The sequence below is a fragment of the Camellia sinensis genome, chromosome 1 (assembly GCF_055761805.1).
Source record: "Camellia sinensis isolate YWXY chromosome 1, ASM5576180v1, whole genome shotgun sequence".
Lineage (NCBI taxonomy): Eukaryota > Viridiplantae > Streptophyta > Magnoliopsida > Ericales > Theaceae > Camellia > Camellia sinensis.
The window spans coordinates 118,242,128-118,259,579 of NC_138961.1; the positions used below are offsets into that span (position 1 = coordinate 118,242,128).

At 40.0% G+C, this 17,452-nt stretch overlaps 2 protein-coding genes across 2 annotated transcripts; one reads left to right on the forward strand and one right to left on the reverse strand.

The window, feature by feature from the left end:
* LOC145819405 (uncharacterized) lies at positions 1–408 on the reverse strand. The gene has a single exon (XM_082913393.1). It carries the CDS (start codon positions 406–408, stop codon positions 1–3), a length of 408 nt encoding a protein of 135 aa, XP_082769519.1.
* A 7,088-nt stretch (positions 409–7,496) lies between these two features.
* LOC114292536 (uncharacterized) lies at positions 7,497–8,201 on the forward strand. The gene has a single exon (XM_028236521.2). It carries the CDS (start codon positions 7,497–7,499, stop codon positions 8,199–8,201), a length of 705 nt encoding a protein of 234 aa, XP_028092322.2.
* The last annotated feature ends 9,251 nt before the right edge of the window (positions 8,202–17,452 follow it).

The following is a 17,452-nucleotide window of genomic DNA, read 5'->3' on the forward strand; positions in this document are numbered from 1 at the left end:
TTATAATTGCTCCTTTAGAACAAGTAGTTCTGGTAGGGAAAATCTATATGGCGACATGGAAATAGGTGTCGTACCAAGCACCAAATCTATAGAGAATTCTACCTCTTGATGAGGCGGTAATGCGGTGAGATCCTCAGAAAAAACATCTGTATACTCACAAACTACCTTAGAAAATATTCCCCAAATTGTAGTACCCTCATCATCAATAATAGTTGCAAGAAGAAATCTAAGTTTGCCTAAACTTCGTGGGTCATATAACGGTGACAACCCTTCATCGACTCTATCCCCCAGAAAATAAAAACAGTCCCCACCAGCAGTACACACCGTAACCCTTCCACGGTAGCAATCAATGACAGCATGATAAGAGGACAACCAGTCTGTACCAAGAATGACATCAAAACCTGACATCTCTAATAGCACCAAATTAAAAGGGAGTTGACATTCAGCCACCTCGATTACACACCCACAACACCCCCGATTTAAGACAACCTGGCCCCCTATTGGTGACTCAACCATGAGTGAAGACTCTAGTTGTTCTACTTTTAAGCCCAACGTGGATGCAAATGAGGATGCGATAAATGAATGTGATGCTGCAGTGTCTATCAAGAGAGCTTGCAAATTTATATGAAAATCACTGAAGAACCTTTCTCATGGCAATTTGAAACAAGTGGCCCTTCTAAATATTGTTGATTGACCGTGTTGATTGTCTCATCTTCATCAATTACAAAATCAACTTTTTCAAAATTTGATTTTGTATTGTACTTGATTAACTTCTCATTTGCTCTTTTGACCTCCAAAATGATCCCATCTTGGAATTTGTTAAACTGGTTGCTTATCTTGATCATATCCAAAAAAAGCTATTTGATTTTCACTATATCTCCACGCATAGACTCTGTCATCTCCAATGGTGTGGCCATTGCTAAGATTGACTACTTTGATACCACCTGTTACATACCTTCTCGTTAAAAAAATTAACAAAAATATAAACAAAAAAATAAAATAAATAAATAAAGGGGGAAAGATCCGCTTCGAGGGAGAAGCCGTCATGTTGGTTCACATTGAGGCAAACCAGCCCTCCATAACTTCACAGAAATTAATACGTATAAATATATTCCGCATATTTTATTAATAACCAACCTAATTTATATGCAAGAGACTGGTTACAAACACAATCCGTGATCCCTAAAAGGTAGGAAACAACCTAGCCTATCCTACCCATAATTCTAAATTATACTAACTAATTAAATAAATATATAATATTTATTTGTGAGATTTAAGTACGTAGCATTATTCCACTTCAACCAAGCATAATCATGCATTTGAGGCATTATTAGCCAGTAATAATGTTGGTTAGAGAGTAAAGACAAGGCCAAATTTGGGCCGAAAATAGGTCCCAAATATAATTTTGTGTTTTAGATAAAAAAAAAAAAAAAAAACTCTCAAATACTATAGGCCCAATTGAACTGATCGTGGTTCAATTATAAACTGGATATTGCTAAACTATAAAGCAACAAGACCAAATTTTTATTTTTATTTTAAGTATTTGTAATGATTGCTTCCTCTCTTAATATATGAAAGTAAATTTTTATTTATAATTTTAATGATTATATGTGCAAGTAAATTTGTTTGTGGCTATAAATAAATAAAAAAATTATTGTAACTTATCATTTTATTTATGAACTTTTTTTTTCAATGTAAGAGAGGCCCCATTTCCGAAATTCGTCTTGAGCTCCTTAAATCTCAGGGCCGCCCCTAAGTAAAGACAACGATGCAAACACGCTGATAGCTCTCCAGATAGCACGTTAATGTTTTAATTAAATTGTGCATTCTCTATCGGCGGCCACAACACAAGTAGGCCAGCATTTCAAAATGGTTGTAAAAGCACTCTTCATTCATTCTTAATCAGGAAAGATACATATTTAAGTTTAGAAAAACTCAAATGTAAGGCAGTGCCTGTGATGTACAGAGTTCCATCTTTTGCGAAGTAGTTTAAGAAGTGTACCAACTAATTTGATATAGACCTTGTCCAGTCCAAGAAAAAAAAACAAAGAGCAATGAATGAATGGATGCAAAACACAAGACAAAGTGTTTTGGAACCAAGTACAAATTGTTTGCATCTAATTCGCTGTTTGTCATATGTAACATGTACAATGCACCTTAACCTGAATGCTTCCGATATACGGCATTAACCAACAAAGGTTTTGGTGTGCCTCCTCCTCTGTTTCATTGCCTCCACTCCATCTCTTTCACGAAAACCTCCTCTGTTTCATTTACATTTCTTTGGTGGTCTGTAACAATTTTTTGTTCATCCTTTATTTAGTTAGTTTTTTTTTTTTTTTTTTTTTTAAAAAAAATTTTATTGGAAGAGGGATTGATAGTTAATTAGCTGAGTTGAGTACTTGTACAAACTCAATTCCCATGTCAAGACCAAAAGAGTGCTAATCTGTTATTAAAGATACTTGCCTGGTGGATCATGAGAATGCCACACAACCTATATTTATGTGTTACATCTTCTCCTCCAATTACCATCCGACACAAATGACTACCCATGTTTTTTTTTTTTTTTTTTGGGTTCATTAATTCCATGCAATGTCTTTTTTAGTAGCAATAGTGACTCAGGAATTGATATGAACGACAAGTAGCATGTAGGAGGTTTTTGGTCCCCCTCCCACAATGGTCCCCAATTCTAAGTTGATTGAGATCATAGCAATAAGAGAAAAGACAAATCTATGAAGGATACAATTGGATGAGCTTTCTGCAAGTGGAAAGAAGATCCAACAAAGAAGACAAATATATATATATATATATATACGCACACAAGGAAAATATAGAAACATGCATGAAAGCAGTTGTTATCAACCTCTGAGCATTTTCTGCTAGCACATATTGTTCATGTCTCCCTTTCCTACATGTTCACATGTGCCTCACTTCCCACTCTTCATTGACTCCCTGGCAAATCGTTTTGATCAGTTAGAATTACATCAATTTAACCTAAAATGCCAAGAAACAAGAGAAGGGAAGGTCACACACACACAAATAAAATAAATTACTAAATGGAGGATCCCTATAGTTTAAAATCTAAATAGGAGGGCACTATTTAGACCCGTGTAGCCCATCACATTTCCGTTTCGATGATCTAAATTATTCATATTGTCGAGTACGTCCTATATTTCATCCATACAAAAAATTAGATCGATTCGATAATTATAATTTGTTTAATTTATCACGTTTTTCACAAAAAACAAAAAATAAAATTGGAGGACAATTGTATTTTTAAAAGAGTATTTCTATTTATGCTAAAATATTAGACCCACTTTCTAAACTGAATGATGTAACACTCCATTAAGAAAAAAAAGTTGACTATCTTTCTCACTTATTCTCTAATCATCAACCGATCATCTTATTTACACATCATTGGGTCTAGAAAATGGTATTGCATATCATTTTTCTTTTAGAAATAAACCATACATTTTTTTTGAACTACGGGGAATCCTTCTACTAAATTGTTCTCACGCAACATGAAAAATATGTATTTTTATTTAGAGCCTAGGAAGTACAGATATGGATACGGCGATACGTCAAAATTAGAAAAAAAAAAAAATACAAGTATGGTTGGGATACATTCGTAAGAAAAAATGATTTTTTTATAATTTTAATAATATAATATTTGTGAAAATAAAATCTAAAGCAAATTAATAAATAAATATAAGGGTTCCTATTAAGTTAAGAGTATTCATGCATTCATAAAATATCCAAACTAAAACACAGGCCAACACCAAAAGCAAATTAAAAAAATAAAAAATTAGAGAGAATTCTATTAAAAATTTGACAAAGAAATACTAACAATAAAGCACTGTAGGGAAACAAAAAAAAAAAGTGAAAAGAAAAATAAAGCTGCCTAATAATTAGGAGGGGGGGGGGGGTGTGAGAACGAGAGAGGAGTGAGAGAGACAGACAAACAAAACGACGAAAGCGAGAGACAGAGAAAGAAAAAACGAGAGTTAGAGAGAACATGTTGTTGTTGCTATGGTCAATCAAGAAAAACGAACCAAATTTTTTCTTTATCCACTTTTGGTTGGAAAATTTGAAAAGGAATTTGGAAAGAGAAAGAAAAAAGGTGTGTGAAACTAGATAAAATTTAGGCATGTTTTATTCACATTTCACCTATCTTTTTCATTTTCCTTTCCAAATCCCTCCTCAAATCCCCCAATCAAACACAACATTAATGTTTCTTTGATTTGTCGTTCGAGACAGAAAGAACCAGTTTCGATTTGTAGATTTGAGCTTAGGGTTTTTCTTCTCATTGTTTTTGTTGATTTTGGTTCATGCGTATATGTCGGTTTGAGGATCTAATTTATATTATTTCAATTTCACTTCTTTTATTTACGGTTTGACCCAGGAAAAAGCTTTTCAAAATTATGTTTTTTGTACTGCCGTATCCCAAAAGTATCTACGAAATATCTCCCACATATCCATGCATATTCAAACCATATCCAAAATTCAAAAAAATAAAAAAGAATGAGATACTTTCTAATCATATCCGATACTTATACGCTACCTATTTTGAAGTATTTGTGCTTCAAGTTTAGTGCGTATTCACTTGAATACACTGGAAAAAAGAAAAAATAAATAAATAATTTAATACAGATAATAGTATATGTTTTGGGTGACATTTGTTAATTAAAAATAAATAAATAAATAAAAATTAAACACCCTACAACTAATCATCTCTCAATATTTTTTTGCACACGTTATGCTACTTTGTCACTTTGTTTTTTTTAATACATGGGCTGTTTGATTTGAATTTATTTCATCAAAATTTTAAACAACTTTTTTATTTTTATTTTTATTTTTTTATTTTATTTTGCCGCTTCATTAAAATAAAATAATAATAATAATAATTTCTATCTAACTTCCAAACTTGATTTTATTTATTTATTTATTTTAATGTATCCATGAAGTTAGCGGTTTGGCCAAAAGAGTTCATGCAGCGCACTATAAGGTTGGAGGTTTAATTTAATTTAATTTTTTTCCACACTGTAATTGTTTTATCAAATATAATTTATTTTATTAAAATATCTTAACAACGAGTCCCACATGTGAGTTTCAAACTTATAAAATAATTGTGTCTTTATTTTATATTCAATTTTCATGCACATAAACTTGCTTGTAGTTAGAGTGGTAAAGGGACAAAATATAAACGGATCGGATCCAAGGCTTGGGTCGGCCTAATCCATTAAAGCCAAGTCCAAGTGGGTCAGATGAATTTGTGGGTAAGCCAATCAAGCCCAACTCCATGATCAACAGTCCACCCAAGTCCTCAAGTACTTGAGCCCAACTCATAGTGGAAAGGTCAGTCTAGCCATGACACTGGGTTGGGCCGAGCTGCAGGACTCAATCTTTGGACCGACCTGATGGGCTGAACCCATCACCAAAAACCAAAGTGGGCCGAGCCCACACAAAGATATCTAAATAGGCTAACCCATCTCTAGAAACAGTCTCACAAAGGGCCGAGTCGAGGCACAACGGAGCTAAGAAAACCTTTCAGAGAAACGTGGAAGCTATGAATGTATGCATGTGCAGACTGCCACCTTAGCTGGTCCCCTCCCCCTAGAATCATGGAAATGGTTGATCAAGGGAATGTGGTTTGTTATCCGCATGGGGACAACGAGTATATGCATCCATTGTCAAATACCTCATGGTCCCCTACCTTGAGTAATGTTCAAGGGAGCATGGTAGCACCAAAGTCTCATGAAACCATCTTGGACAACAAGTAAGGAGTTCTATATAAACTATAAGGACTTCACATTGAAGGTAACTAAGTGGAGCTATAATATACTCACTTGAACACAACTCTCGACACTTAGAGGGCACATCCCATCTTCGTCGATCACTTACTCCCACACCAGAGGGGTTATCCGGCCAGTTCCGGCTGGGCAGCTCTAACGGTGCTCATTGTTGTAGGGACTCAATTCTTGGATAGTCCAGTTGGGTGCAGAGGTCCGGTCCACAATCATCTAGTACGGTATTTGGTACGCACAATTGGTACGGTAAACGTGGATTTTTATCTTCGAGTTCTGCATCTGATTCCGACAATGGGAATTGAGGATATTCCACCATTGGCATTAACTCCACAAACGGAGAAGACGAAGGATAAGGGCCTGACACTGCCAGCAGCTTTGGAGGAGCAGACCGGAAACAACAACCGTATTCCGAAATTTATTGAGCATCGACAGCCCTTTGTTGGTGGTTCGTCCCACAATTTTCTGTTGTAGAAAGACTATAGGGATCATATCATCGATTCCATGGGAATGGAGATACATAAACTAAAAGTGCAGCTCAAAAGGATGATGGGCGACCCGACAGAGAAGAGCATTGACACAAAACCCTCTCGTCTACACCGGAGGAGCCCATCCTTAGAACCACAAATGAAGAAGGTCCCCAGAAACCAGTCTAGGCAGCAAAGTCAGCCAATCCTGGTGCAAAGTGAAGCAGCGAGTAGCCACACCCGTGGTTCACGCCGGAGAAGAACTAAGAGGTAGAAAGCGGCTAGCAAGCAAACAGAGTATCCTCCTTAGGATCTTCGTACTTGGTTGGTCGGGAATAGACAAAATGGGCAATGACGAGAGCGTCAGGCTCAACACCTTGATCGTACTGTCCATCAGAGAGAGCACCGAGCACTAGATCGACTCGTCTCCTCTCATTTCTCCCCATATATCGACACTATGAAACCCCCCAAGAAGTTCACTTCACTAAAATTCACGTCATATGATGGAAAACTAGACCCGTTAACACATATCAGCCACTATCGGCAAATGATGTCCTTGTGAAGCCAAGATGAGGCACTAATGTGCATAGTTTTTCCATCCAGCCTAGGAGAATCTGGACTCCGATGGTTCGATCGTCTCCCTACTTGATCGATTTATGATTGGAAGCAGCTCTCTGAAGAGTTCGTGGCCAAGTTTGTTTCCAACACCAGAATTCCGAAAGAGCCGGACACCTTGTTCGGTCTCCGAAAGGAACAGAAAGAAACACTGCGTAATTATACAAGAAGGTACTAGGAAGAGTATAATGATTTGGAGGAAAATGTTTGCAATGAACAGATGGCTGTAATGTCTTTTAAACATGGTCTACGTCTAGAAAGCAAGTTGAGACAATCACTTACCAAACGCCCAGCCACAGCACTGAAGGACTTACGTGTCAGGATTGAGCAGTACACTCACCTTGAAGATGATCAAATCCCCACTGAGGTGGCATCGACTGAATAGACAACTCGGGGAAACAGAATAAGAGCAGATCAAGGGAAACCCCGAGGAGTTGCAGTGAATGAAGTAGACAAGTCTAAATCCCACGAAGCAGTAGTTACAGTCTTCAAAGAACCTATCTATCATATTATTGAGAAAATCAAGAGAGAGTCGTTCTTTACTTGGCCGCCAAAGATGCTAGGAGACCCAGCTCGGCGCAACCAAAAGCTCAGATGGACCTATCATTAGGACATGGGGCATATGACTCAAAACTGCCGAGCATTGAAGCAACACCTAGAGGAATTGGTAGCTGCTGGGCACCTCCAAGAATACATTGATCCAGACAAAGTGGTAACCGAGCAGGAGAACTCCCCACCAAAACCAAACGCAGAGCATTTGTCTCGATTGGTCATAAATGTAATTCATGGCACAACTGGTCACGAGCGAGAAGAGACACTTCAGGAAGAAATTGCAAAGGTCGTGCAGATTCAGCAAGTCATGTCAGTGGGTTCAGCATCGAAAAAGGTACGAACAATACCTAAGACTCCCTTATGTAATGTTTCATTTACTAAGAGGGACTTAGAAGGCATTCAGAACCCACACACTAATGCACTGATTATAACTATGGGAATTGAAAAATGCTTTGATGTGAAACGAGTCTTGGTAGACCAAGGTAGCGCAACAAATATATTGTATTACGACTTGTTCAGAAAGCTTGGTCTCTCTAGGCAGCACCTCACCCCAGCAGCAGCACCGTTGGTCGGTTTAAATTCGCAGCCTGAGTGGCCACTTAGCAGGATAGTGCTGCCTGTAGTGGCTGGGACAAAGACCCTTCAGATAGAATTCCTAATTATCAACACATCGTCTCCCTACAATTCCATACTTGGTTGGCCTTGGATTCATCAAATGGAAGCAGTCTCCTCAACCTACCACCAGCTTCTCCGCTTCTTGACGTAACACGGAGTAGAGCAGATCTCAGGGGACCAAGTTGACTCGAAGCATTGTTTCATGGCAGCCATGAAGGCTAAACAGCTCTGCAATCGTGTTCAGACAGTTGAAGTAGCAGAGCAGTAGGTCCTCGTCGGAGGAACCCCAGTTGAGAAGATAGTAGAGGATCTGGAGAAAGTTTTAGTAAAATAGGGAGACCCAGAGAAGTACTTTCTTATCAGTACCTCACTAGGCGCTGATGAGAAACTTCAATTGCTGGATTTACTGAAGGAAAATATGGAGGTATTCGCATGGTCAACATATAATACTCCGAGGCTAAATCCAGAATTTGCTTGTCATAAGCTTAACGTCAACCTTTCTGCTCGGCCTATTGTACAGAAAGGCCGAAGATCTTCAGTTGAGCATATCGAGGTAGTCATTCCGGAAATCAATAAACTTCTAGTGGTCGGGGCAATTCAAGAAATTCAATACCCATAGTGGCTGTCCAACACAATCGTAGTCAAAAAGAAAAAAATGGAAAGTGGAGAGTCTGCGTCGACTTTACTTGCTTCAACAGAGCTTGTCCAAAAGACAGCTTCCCTCTTCCTCGCATAGACCAGCTGGCAGACTCAATAGCGAGGCATGGGCACAAGAGCTTTCTGGACGCTTACAGCGACTATCACCAGATACCTCTGTTCAGCCCAGATCAAGAGAAGATGACATTTATTACACCAAGAGGCATCTACTGCTATAAAGTAATTCCGTTCGACCTTAAAAATGCCAGAGCAACCTACCAACGAATGGTAACTCGAATGTTCAAAGAGTAGCTCGGTCGAACTATGGAAGCATACATAGATGATATGGTAGTAAAAAACAGGCTTGCTACAAACCACCTCACAGATCTAAGAGAAGTTTTCGATATCCTGAAAACCCATCAACTTTGCCTCAATGCCTCAAAATGCGCTTTGGAGGGAGAAGGAAGTTCTTGGGGGACATGGTGACTCGCAGAGGAATTAAAGCGAATATGGATCAAATCAAAGAAATATAAGAGCTTGGAGTACCAACAAAGGCCAAGGAACTACAGAAATCAACCGGGATGGCGGCAGCCCTGAATCGATTCATTAGCAAATCTTCAGACCGAATGAAGCCTTTCTTTCAGCTATTGAGAAAAAAGGTTGCATTCGAGTGGGGTTCTGAATGTACTAAAGCACTACAAGACCTCAAGAAGTACCTCAGTACACCACCTCTCCTTTTCACTCCAGAACCAAGGAAAGAATTATACTTGTGTTTGACAGTTTCAGATCATGCAATAAGCGCAGTACTGATTCGTGAAGTTGAAAAGGAACAGAGGCTGGTATACTACGTCAATAAGACTCTCCTGGATGCCAAGGCGAGGTACCTACCATTGGAAAAGCTGGCATACGCCCTACTTATCGCCTCAAGGAAGCTATAACATTACTTCTAGAGGCACACAATCAATGTCCTCACTGAATTCCCTCTCAGGTCTGTCTTCAACCGGGCTGACTTCTCGGGTCGAATAGCGAAATGGGCGGTTGAGCTTGGTGAGTTTGACATTCGGTATCAACCCAGAATAGCAATCAAGGACCAGGTCTTGGCGGATTTTGTCTCTGAATTCACCCTCACTCAGGGCATCGAACATCAGAACTCTAGCTCGGTACAGGTGTCACGCACCGCCGAACTAGGAAAACAATATGCTATAGAAGCATGGAAACTCTTCATTGGTGATATCTGGCAGCTCTATGTTGACTGATCATCCAATAACCGAGGCTCGAGGGTAGAGGTGGTACTCATATCTCCAAAAGGATTCATCTGGGAGCAAGCTTTGAGGCTTGGCTGGAAGGCCTCTAACAACCAGGCAGAATATAAAGCACTACTGGCTAGATTGCGCAGTGTTGAACACTTCAGTGCAGATCAACTCTTGGTTTTCAGTGATTCTCAATTGGTTGTCAATCAACTCACTGTGATCTATGTAGCAAGAGATGAAAGAATGGCAATATATGCAGACAAGGAAAGAGATTTACTTAAGAAATTCCAATCCATATGAGTGGAACGGATCAATCGGGACAGAAACAGTCTTGCTGATGCTCTAGCCTACCTTGGCTTGTCAGTGAATAGTAAAGATGCTAGAAAAGTTTGGGTTGAGTTTGTGTCAGAAATAAGCATTGCAACTCCAGATTCGGTCCTCTGCACTAACCTGGAACTGAGCTGGATGGATCTAATACTTGTTTTTCTAAGATCTGGCATTCTCCCCGACGACAAGAAAGAGGCAAACAAAGTTCGTCATCTATCAGCTTGGTTCCAGATCTCACTATCTGGGAAATTATACCGACGCTCTTACCTTGGCCCTTATCTGCTATGTGTGCATCCAAATCTCGTCGAGAATGTTCTTTATGACATTCATGATAGGATTTGTGGAAGCACGTTGGGGGAAGGTCACTAACGCACCGTGCTCTTACTAATGGGTATTGGTGGCCATAGATGCAGCAAGATGCACAACAGTACTTTCAGAAGTGTGATAAGTGTCAAAGATTTGCTCCGCTAATTCATCAGCCAGCCAAAAATCTTACTCCACTTACTAGCTCATGGCCTTTCGCTCTGTGGGGCTTGGACATCATTGGACCTTTGACACGGGGGGACTGGGAACAGACAATTCTTCATCGCTGCAACCAACTACTTCACCAAGTGGGTGGAAATTGAAGCACTGGCAAGCATCAAAGAAGCAGACACAAAGCAGTTTAATATGAGGAATATCGTGGTCCGTTTTGGTATCCCACGGGTACTGATTACCGACAATGGAACACAATATGACGAAAAGATTTTCAAGAAGTTTTGTGTCGATCTCAGGATTGAATATCAAAATTCGTCTCCAGGCTACCCACATAGCAATGGGCAAGTAGAGTAGTCAAGCAAGACCATTATTAACGGGTAAAAAAGCGTCTTGAAAGTGCAAAAGGCAAGTGGCTCGAAGAGTTTCCTCATGTGTTATGGGCCTACCGAACCACAGAACGACGTTCAATAGGGGAAACACTCTACTCTTTGACCTACGAAATGGAGGCTGTTATTCCACTAGAAGTCGGTCTCCCAACCCTTCGATCGGAATTGTTTGAAGATGTAAATAATGAGGAAGCTATAGCACAAGCCTTGGACATGGCAGAAGGCCGAAGAGAAGCAGCATTGATTAGACTTGTTTCATATCAATAACAACTTATCAAAAGTTTCGATAAGAAAGTTTTCCCATGACAATTCACACTGGTTAGAGGAAAGTCATGGACCATAAAAAGGTGCCTGGCGAAGGGAAGTTAGGACCTAACTGGGAGGGTCTCTAAAAAGTTACAGTTGCAGCTGGAAACGGAGCCCACTACTTGGAAAATCTCAAGGGCAAAGCCATATCTCAGCCCTAGAATATAGCCAACCTCAAAAAGTACTATCAATAGACTAGACCCGCAAAATTATCCGTCAAGTGTACAATCATTTATCCGTTGCTTAATGAGAGTGCTTCTTCCTTTCTTTGAACTTTTGTTTCTAACACCTGTACAACTTTATGATCAGAATAGATTATTGCTTAACCCGGTCTTTCTAATCCAAGCCCTGGGGGCATATTTCAAATAAAATTGATTAGCTTTGCTGTCTACCAAATGGACTTAGCTTTAGTGATTACCAAACAGACTTAGCTTTGGTGATTACCAAATGGATTTAGCTTTGGTGTTTACCAAACGGATTTAGTTTTGACAAATATCAAACAGACTTAGCTTTGGTGTTAACCAAATGGATTTAGCTTTAATGATTGTTAAATGGATTTAGCTTTGGTTTTAACCAAACGGACTTCGTTTCGGGTTGACCGAACGGAATTTAGTTTTGGTTAGCACTCAAACACGGTAAGTAGAGTTGCTTGGTGGAATTATGTTTGGCAACTAAAAGGGATCTTAGCCAAGTGGAATTGCTTGGTGGACACCACACAAACGAACTTTCACTAATCATTTTTATTTTCTAGAATTTACAGAATTTCTTAAGTATAAACACATCAATACTTCTGTACTACTCCATACAATGCACAAATTGGAACTGCCTTGGGTAATTCTTTCAGGATCAAGCTCCTAAACCTTAGTCTTACTCAGCTCCAGGTGGGGGCAAACAATTTTTTTTCCAGAACCAACCTGGACCTGAGCAAGACTTCACCTCTTTATATTTTTCATCACATTCAAGTATAATCCTGAAACAAACTTCAGTAAGTTCTGTCCAAGGGCAAAGATCTATAATGCCAATCTTACTTAGCTCTAGGTGGAGGCAAACAATTGTTTTTCTTGAACTCATTTGGACCTAAGTAAGACATTCTCCTTTGATTTCAAGCCAAGCATATCAAGTGACCAGACTGAGCATCTATTTAACCCTGCAGTCCCAATAGTGCTCGGCCGGGGGGCAAACAGTATAGACAATGCAAGCATTAGAATAAGAAAGTATCAGAGCATTAAATTGCAAAGATTAACATGAAAACGTTCCATCATTTAACCATGGCACAGCTGCCCTCACAAAAGTAGCAACAAAAAGAAAAATTGTCTTAATAGGCATCAAAGGAGGCAACTCGTCAGGAAGACCGAGCTCTAGTGTATCAAAACAATAAAATAAAATAAAATAAAATGAGCAAACTTCAAGTCTTTTCAAATAGAAACCACTCTAACTCTCATCAGCAAGAGGAACTTCAAAGGCATCATTCACGATTTTGTCCACGTCAGCTTGGGAAGGAAAAGTAGAGGCAGCTCCAACTTCTTGGGAAGCAAAAGCCTCCTTAACCACATCTCCCACAGCCTCAGTCTCCAAGTTCCCACTCCCTTTAGCATCTATTGCTTCATTGGAAACACCGCTCTCAGGAGTCTTGATCGTAGAGTCAACTCTTGGAGAAATCCTTGCTGGAGGAGTAGCAGGGGTGGCAGTAGCCTTCAGACCTAAGGACTTTGAGGGAACTGAAACATTCTGAAGCAAAGAGGACTCTTCAGGAATTTGAACAGCATCCAAGGCACTCACCCAGCCTTTCAAGAAGAGCTTGTCACAAAGTACCAGCACCTCCTCCTTGTAAGCAACTCCGGCTTCATTCCAACCCTACTACCAATGCTTGGCCTCTAAAGTTGAGCGTTCAACAACCATCGCTGCAATAACCGCCTCCAGCTCAGCTACTTTCCCTTCGATTTGGGCCTGGACCCCAATAGCAATTTCCTTGGACTTCTCAGCAGAAGCAACAACTTTGTTCAGACAGAACACCTCCCTCTCAGTAGTCCTGCGTCCCTCCTTCTTGGTTTCCAAATTTTTTGTCAATCTCTCAACAGGCGACCTTCAGTACAACCTTCTCTAGTTCCTCAGCTCAGGTGATGGACAAATGCAACCTCTAGATACACTGCGGCAAATAAACAAGTATTAAAGAAAAGGAAACGATACAAACCTGTAAAGAACACAAAAAGAAATAAAGTAGCACTCACAGCAATCATCATTTCCCTTTAAGATGGAGATGTCCCGAGGTCTGTTATGATCCGTCATATCTATTGGTATCAACAGGGTTTTGGTTAAATCAAAAGCAAAGTCTCAAAGAGCAACAAATGAGTCAAAAATAGAAACATGCCTGCCCTGATAAAGCATGGGCAGCTCCCATTTCTCAAAAGACTTATCCTCAACAGGATCTTCAGAAGCCTCTCCAACTATGGCTTGTCAGTCTCCCTCCTCCTCTTCTTTGCCCTTTCAACGATTGAAGCAACAGCGGCAGAAGGGCCAGAGGCTCTTATCTCCAGTTTTGCATCCATAAGGCTCTTTGGCTCGACCTTGGCCAGTGGAGCCTCTAGAACCGAAGAGGAGCTAAAAGCCTCCGCCTCCAGATCCACTAGCACTCTTCTTTTTGACATTGATGCACTCCCTGTGAAATTGGGGGCAGGAGAAGGTGTCCTCTCAATAGATAAACTGTGGCAGCGACGGTTGTTTGTGACTAGAGATGCAGGGAGAGTGTCAATTTTAGTATCAGAATCAGGAAGGGATGCGGAAAGTTTTGCTTTTTTCGAGATTATGGTTCGGTATGTTGCTTGGTAATCCAATAGTTCAGGGGAAGATCTCTTTTTATATCTCAAAACGGCCTTAATCGCCTCAAAATTCTCACAGTTCGGCCTACGTTGATAATGGGAAGCCTCTACAGAGAAAAGGGAAACAACATTAGCACAACATTCAAACAAAATAACAAAGGTACAAGAAATACTAGGGCGCAAGACTCAGACCTGGGTAGCCGTCTTTTTGAGGCATTCGTTCAGATTGGAACTTACTCCCAACAGGGAACTCCCAGTTACCACTAACTTGTAGGAAATCATCATTGTGTTTGTTAGAATCAGGTAATCTGGTGACAAAATGACAATCAGCCGAACGAACATGAAGATAATAGGTAATGTGATCTTTATTGTAAGAAAGGGTGTAACACCCCAAAATGTCCCATATGTCCACACTAAGACCCAACCTCTTGTTAAGAAAGGAAACACCACAGATGACTTGAAACAAGTTTAGGAACACTTGCATGGGAACTTGGTGCAGGACACAGTGTACTAAAGGGTCAAGGGAAAACTGGACCCCTCTTTCAATAATGGTAGCAACGGGGAAAGCAACAGTGTTTCTGGTACCCATGCGCTTTGCGTCAACTTTTGCCAGTGAAAGGGTCATATCTTCAGGATACCATAGTCATGGCGGAATAAAGCCATTGCCTCAGGAGTATCCACAAACGCTCGGAATTTTCCCATTGTCTAGACCTAGTAGGGTAGGGACAAAACTCAACTAAGTAAGAAATAGAACCAGTTGCCGGAAACAATGGCGCGAGGGCCAAAGAGGGCGATCATGACAGAAAAGAAAAAGAAAAGATAGGTTTCAAGGGAACTTACAGAGGTTCAACGAAGGAACAGCGACGAGAGGAGATCCTTGAGACTGGAACGAGAATGGCAGCAGTAATGGCGGTGAGAGTCTAGGCAAAGCGCCGTTCGAACCAAGGTGGAAGAATGAAAGGGTTTTGGGGTTTCCTTAAATTCAGAGATAGAGGAAGGGGTTTGAATTGACACCCCTAGGGCATTTATTACCCTCAACCGGTGTGAAGGTACAAGATCATGCCCCTTTGTATGGATTCGGCGCACTACCTTTGCACGCTAGTACAACCCCACCACGTGTCATCATGAAAGGACACATGCAGAGTGCATGTGTCAGGATCGAACCGCCACTAAGGCCGAACTGAGGCAGATACGAAGCAACACGATGCTTAGGGTATTGGACAGTAGCTCCCCCCAAGGGGAACCTTAACGCAAGCTAGGGGGAAAATGAAGGGGTAAAATATAAAGCGGTCGGATCTAAGCCATGGGTCGGCCAAATCCGTTAAACCCAAGTCCAAGTGGGTCAGGTGAATGTGTGGGTAAGCTAATCAAGCTCAAATCCATGATCAATAGTCCACCCAAGTCCTCAAGCACTTGGGCCCAACTCGCAATGGAAAGGTCGGTCCAACCGTGACACTGGGCTTTGCTGAGTTGTAGGACTCCATCTTTGGACCAAACTGATGGGCCGAACCCATCACCAAAAACCAAAGTGGGCCGAGCCCACACAAACATATCTAAATGGGCCAGCCCATCTCTACAAACAGTCTCATAAAGGGCCGAGCCAAGGCACAACGGTATTGAGCTGAGGGAACCTCTCAGAGAAACGTGAAAACTATGAATGCATGCATGTGCAGGCTGCCACCTCAGTTGGTGCCCTCTCCCTAGAATCACGAAAATGGTTGATCAAGGGAATGTGGTTTGTTATCAGCATGGAGACAACGAGTATATGCATCCATTATCAAATACCTCATGGTCTCCTACCTTAAGCAATGTTAAGGGAATCATGGTAGCACCAAAGTCTCATGAAACCATCTTGGACAACAAGTAAGGAGTTCTATATAAACTACAAGGACTTTTCATTGAAGGTAACTAAGTGGAGCTATAATATACTCACTTGAACATAACTCTTGACACTTAGAGAGCACATCTCATCTTCTTCGATCACTTATTCCCACACCAAAAGGGTTATCTGACCTGTTCCGGCCAGGCAGCTCTAACGGTGCTTATTGTTGCAGGGACTTAGTTCCTAGATAGTCCAGTCGGGTGCGGAGGTCCGGTCCACAATCATCTAATGCGGTATTTGGTACGCACAAGTGGTGTTCTCTTTGCTCTTCATTCATTAGCTCAGAGACAAAGAGAGATTTTCTCACAGCAAGGACAGGACATCAGGTTTATTGACTAAGGGCACCAACAATGGACAAGTTAGTCCACTGATTAATTCTAAAATTTATATTAGTCATTTTCACTTTTGTCTTCACAATGGAATTATTAGGAGGCGGTGTTAAAAGTGTACAATAACATTGTCAGTTCTTAGGTGTTGTTTGTTTTCAAAGATGGAGCATGTGATTAGGATTAATAGTAAGTAGGATTGACAATATTGTGTTTATTTGCAATTAATCCTAATAAATTGTTAGTTTCAATGCACTATGAATCCCATAGATAGAGGGGATTAACAAAGGTCAAAAAGACTTGGTGTTGAGATTTAATCCCTTAGGATTTGCTTGAAAAAAGCTATTTTGCCATTTTAGTGTTTTACCTAATTTACTTTTGGTAGGGTCTCTTCTCCACCATTTTTTTTTTCATCATTTTTGACTCTCATCATTCTTTATATCAAAAAAATTTAATATAAAAAAATTAATAGTATAATAATAAAATTATATCAAAAAATAATACATTAAAATAATATAGTACAAAAATATATATAATTTTAATATTTATAAAATATACTTTAATATTAAAATATATCAAAAACTCTAAAGGTATTTATGAAATTTCATATACTTAATCCCATCGTAGAATGACAAAACAAACCCGAAATCTTGCTAGTCCGGTGGTTATTAAACAAACACAGTTTTTCTTAGTCTCCTTACTAAGAATCTGTATATTAACAATCCACACACTAACAATTCACACACTAACAATCTCACCCAACCTAAGAGTATCGACAATAAAGCCCTTATTCTACCATTTTGCAAAATTGAGGAGTTGGTCGTCAAAAAAACACAACCCAATAGAACCCCTATTGAGTCCCCTAAATTTAGGATTGCTATAGTCGCTCCTTATTTGTAGGAAGTCATGCATGTAGCTCCCCCAAATATATAAAATTCTTATTTTATTTCATCGACTGTGAGAGGTGTGAATTAGAAGGTGGGAAAGAATAGGGAA

What these genes read in the sequence shown, in the direction of transcription:
- LOC145819405 (XM_082913393.1), bottom strand. Translation starts at nt 408, where the DNA reads ATGTCAGGTTTTGATGTCATTCTTGGTACAGACTGGTTGTCCTCTTAT.
- LOC114292536 (XM_028236521.2), top strand. Translation starts at nt 7,497, where the DNA reads ATGGGGCATATGACTCAAAACTGCCGAGCATTGAAGCAACACCTAGAG.